Genomic DNA, 4777 nt, shown 5'->3' with positions numbered 1-4777 from the left:
CAAATCGATATATAGCGGTATAGGAGCCCACACAACACAAGCGTCCATGCATGTCCTCCCTGTGAGGGGCATATGTTTCTCTCTCCACAACAACCACGGCGACTTGTTGCACCGGAACAGCAAGGAGAAGGCCCGGCCATCTTCGTCCGGTGAGGCCGCTGACACATGCATGCCAATCCCGGACAAGCTACGCGCCAAGAGTTATTGCCAACGGACACGCACACACTCATCACTCTCCTCCCTCCCTCCTCCTCCACTCCCCCTCACTCTCTCTCTCTCTACACCACAGTACACTGCCCGCATCGCTCTCTCCCGATCTCTTCTCTCTCCTGCCTCCCTTTTTAACCACCTCTGCGCCCTCCACCACCTTACACAGCACAGCGCAGCACAGCCACACTGATTCAGCCAGCCAGCTAGCGAGCGACGGAGCGAGCGAGCGAGCTTGGCCAACCACAAGCCACCTAGCTAGCTAGCTAGCTCCCCCGGCCTTCTTGCGCCACGACCGACCACTCGCTCGCTCGGGCCATGATGAGCGGCGGCAGGATGAACGCGGCGGCGAGCGACGACTTCCCGTTCGGGGCAATGCAGCCGCCGCCCTACGTCGGCTTCGAGCACGCCGGCATGGTGCAGGCCGGCGGCGGAGGGGGAGGCCAGCGCCACCAGGGCGCGATGATGTACGACAACTTCGACTTCGCGGCGGCCGCGGCCGCCTTCGGCCAGTTCCAGGACACGCCGCACCACCAGATGCTGGCGCTGCCGCCGAACGGAAGCGGCGCTGGCGGGCTGCTCCCCATGGCCCCGCCGCCCATGCCCGGGATGCAGCTGCAGATGCCGCCCATGGGCATGCACGGCCACGGCGACGTGTACCCGGCGCTCGGGATGGTGAAGCGCGAGGGCGGCGGCGCGGGCGACGCGGGGAGGATCGGGCTGAACCTCGGCCGGCGGACCTACTTCTCCCCCGGCGACATGATGGCCGTGGACCGGCTGCTGATGCGTTCCCGCCTGGGCGGCGTGTTCGGGCTCGGGTTCGGCGGCGCGCACCACCAGCCGCCTCGGTGCCAGGCGGAGGGCTGCAAGGCGGACCTCTCCGGCGCCAAGCACTACCACCGGCGACACAAGGTGTGCGAGTACCACGCCAAGGCGTCCCTCGTCGCCGCCGCCGGCAAGCAGCAGCGCTTCTGCCAGCAGTGCAGCAGGTCAGACCCTCACTCCGTCCCCCCCTCTCTCTCTCCCCCCAGAAATGGAACAGTAGTTCTCGCGCATCGGGGGAGGCGATGTTCTTGCAGAGGCCTGGTATAGCTAGAGCTAGGTTGCAGCAAGTCTAGGGCAGTAGGGCCGCTGGAAGCTGTCTGCCTTTTCAGTTCGCGCTCTGATTCGGCTCATGTCCATTGTCCTTTGCGGCCATGGAAAAGCTCTCCCTTGTGCAAAAGCCGGCCGAGATGAGATGACCAGTCATCAACCAAAAAAAGACAAGAGAAAACACTGCTCCATGGCATGGCATGGTGGAGTAGTAGGTCATGCATGCACCTGCGCGCATCTGCCCATGGCGTTTTCTTTCCTTGGTGGTTTTCCGGGGATCGATCGATGGGCGGACCGGAGAAAGGATCGTGGAAAGGGGGAGAATCAAAAGCGAGAGGGAAAAGGCTGCGTGCTTCGGGATGCCGCTGCAGAGAGCAGGCTAGGGTGAGAGGAGAGGAGGGAGACGCTGGCTGATCCGGTGCCAGGCTTTTGCCCTGACCATATCTCTTCCCCGGCCTTTTCTCTTTATGCTCCTATTGACCAACGTTGCAGCGGAGGGTGCCAGTGGCGACTAGACTTTTGCATGCCAATTATAGTTTTCTTCACCCTCCATGCTCGTCATCTCGTGTATCGATCAACATTATTTGGTTGAACGGTAGATGCTATTTACTGCTAGCATTTTGTTAGCTAAAGATTTTTTTTTGCGAGGTTTGTTAGCTAAAGATTGACTAGCTAGTTAGTTTGGTTTTTTACAGAGGAAAATATTGAGTTAAGTTTGTTGGTGGTGTAGGTTCCACGTGCTCACCGAGTTCGACGAGGCCAAAAGGAGCTGCCGGAAGAGGCTGGCCGAGCACAACCGCCGCCGGAGGAAGCCGGCGAGCAGCAGCACGACGGCAACGTCCAAGGACTCGGCGCCGCCTTCCAAGAAACACAACGCCGGTGCCATCTCCAGCTCCTATGCCGCCGACAACAACAGTAAGCTAGCTAGCGTGCATTTACCTTTCCTTTACTTGCATCCTACCTAGTGCCATTGATCACCGCTAACCACTACGGGTACTAATTAGTTTCCTTTTCTACGTACGATGAAGCAGCTTTGAGCGCCGCCAAGTCGACCATCTCGTCGAACACGAGCGCCATCAGCTGCCTGCAGCAGCACGACCAGAGCAAGGCGGCGGCGGCGGCGAGGCCGATGACACTCACCCTCGGCGAGCCGCGGGAGAAGGACGACCACCACCAGCAGCTCAACAGCGCCATGCAGCTCCACCACCACCACCAGGAGCAGCAGCACTTCATCACCTCCCTGCTTCAGCAGAACAACAACAACGGCAACGGCAACAGCAACATCCTGTCGTGCTCCTCGGTGTGCTCCAGTGGGTTGCCATCCGCCGGGGCGGCCAACGGCGAGGTCTCCGACCAGAACAACACCAGCAACCATGGCGGCGGCGGCAACAACAACAATAACATGCATCTGTTTGAGGTGGACTTCATGTAGACCGATCGATGCAGGTGAGCTTGTAGGTCCATGCATGGAGCCATGGAGTGGTCACCAGCCTAAGCCTAGCACTGTCTCAACAGTGTCCTTTAATTAATTTGTGTGTAGGTAAAAAAAAAGGAGAGCAAAAAACCTTAAGGGTATAGTCCATAGTCTCAAAGTGGTGAGATCAGCTAGGAAAGGCTGTGCAACCTAGCATGCATGCCTTTCTCCCAACTTTCTTTCCCGCAGTGCTAGCTCCTGTAGTGCTGCAAGCAAGCATGCCTTTCTGTCATTTTCTGTTTCAGTGAGGAAATAATGTTTGTGTCATTATCTTAGCCCTGTTAATTGTTTTTACTCACTGTCCACCTCGCATTCAAGTTTCTGTGTTACTGCATTATATATCTCCCACAGCTAGCTAGTCAACAAATAGATGTGGGTGTGTGACTAGCTCCAAGAGGATAATTCAAAATTTTAACATTTACCGCCTGCCCAATCCAAGAGGTCCCAACGCACATTACTCGAGAATCTTTGCGAATCTGCCATTGCCTAAGCTATTAACCTCGGCCGTTTTTACCGGGATGCAACGCATGGAGTATCAGGAGTAATTCCAAGGGTTGGACCATGCATGCAAATGCTTGCCGTTAGTATTAACTGCATGTCAAGATGGAGCCCTCCCTCCACCCCACAGATCCTGCCTGGGCACGTACGTACGCGAGAGGCTTAATTCACGACAAGGCTGGCTACCCAGCTACTAGAGTGACTAGTAGTACGTACGTACGTGCGTGCTCATCCACAGTAGTGGAGTGCTGCCCGCACCATCATTCATTCATTAATTCATGCATGCGCATGGAGTTCATTAACTAAAGCCACGGATGGATGTGCATGTGGCCGCTAATTTTGCGTCGGATCTTTGCTTGCACGCTGGGCGTCTTGCTGCCCCCGGATGCGACGTGGGGCTGTAGCGGCCCGTCCTGGGATCTGGGGCGTTCATCCCGTCGTACGTGTGTATTTGGAGGGCCGTACGTGCATGCATGCATGCATGCGGCAGAAGATTGAATGCTGCCTGCGCGCAGGAGGGGGTGGTTAATGCGGCTGGGCCCGTCGCTTGTTTGCGTGCATGCATGCGGCGCAGGGCGAGGCAAATCGTGTCTGCTCGCTCGCCATCGGGGTTGGGACATGGGTGGCCGATCGTAATGCATGCATGCATGGATGAGACGGCCATTCATGGCGTATTTGCTTGCCGATTCGGTTGCCTCCGAGGGCCTGGACCGCGCATTGAAGCGTTAGCGGGGCGCACTAATTTCGAGCGCCTACATTCGTAGATGATGTGGATGCATGTAGTAGTACATGTGCTCAAGGGAACGGATGTCCAGGGGAATACCCCACTTCGTAGTGAACGAGGAAATGAAACGCTGACACCTGAAAAAAAATGTGTTAGCTGAATTTTCGGACCATAACACAATCGGGACTAAAAGTTGTCGCATTAGTCCCGGTTGCAGAACTGGGACTAAAGTCCGTCTGCAACCGGGATTGATGCCCTGTGTTGTAGTGTCACCATACAACAGGCAGTATTCCTCTTCAGCCTTTGTTTTCTTCTTCCAATAATGCTGGGTTTACAGGACCTTGCGTACATCCATTTCGCCCTAACTTTTCTTTTTTTAGAAACACCACTTCACCCTAACTAAACTGCCCCCGTGATTTTTAGGGTGGGCCCACGTCCCGAATTCAGCCCAATATAGAACCACCACGTCAGATTATATGTAAGATACGTATAAGAGCATGGTTAATAAGAGAGCCCGCTGCGGGCTATATAGCAAGGCCATGTCACATAAAGCCTTCATTAAAGCCCACTAATACAATAACTTGGCTGTAGACTAACTATTGAAATAACTATACCATTTAATACTTGCATGCAAAGGGAGGCAAGGAAGGCCACGTGATTGGGGGAAAGGATGAAAAGTCTTCGTTTTAGCTTTCACATGGCTGCATGCGAGTTACTTTTTCTTTGTTTCTAGCGCAGTAGCGCTTCAGCCGACTGAAAGTGAAGCGCCCGCTTCCGAAAAG

The 4777-nt window shown here is 55.5% G+C and overlaps 1 protein-coding gene across 2 annotated transcripts; it reads left to right on the top strand.

Moving 5' to 3' along the window:
• Positions 1 to 305: 305 nt before the first annotated feature.
• On the top strand, positions 306 to 3071 carry LOC125520909 (squamosa promoter-binding-like protein 10). 2 transcript variants are annotated; one of them, XM_048685949.2, is made up of 3 exons: positions 306 to 1196; positions 2030 to 2214; positions 2328 to 3071. In XM_048685949.2, exons 1-3 carry the CDS (start codon positions 526 to 528, stop codon positions 2729 to 2731), a joined length of 1260 nt encoding a protein of 419 aa, XP_048541906.2. In that variant the 5' UTR covers positions 306 to 525; the 3' UTR covers positions 2732 to 3071. The 2 variants fall into 2 exon arrangements, with proteins under 2 accessions (XP_048541906.2, XP_048541907.2); XM_048685950.2 differs by having other exon boundaries at positions 321 to 1196; positions 2331 to 3071.
• Positions 3072 to 4777: the final 1706 nt, after the last annotated feature.

The sequence above is a fragment of the Triticum urartu genome, chromosome 7A (genome assembly GCF_056163025.1).
Source record: "Triticum urartu cultivar PI428250 chromosome 7A, HENAU_Tu73, whole genome shotgun sequence".
NCBI lineage: Eukaryota > Viridiplantae > Streptophyta > Magnoliopsida > Poales > Poaceae > Triticum > Triticum urartu.
The sequence above is the reverse complement of the archived record's forward strand: the minus strand, read 5'-3'. Positions and strand labels throughout refer to the sequence as shown.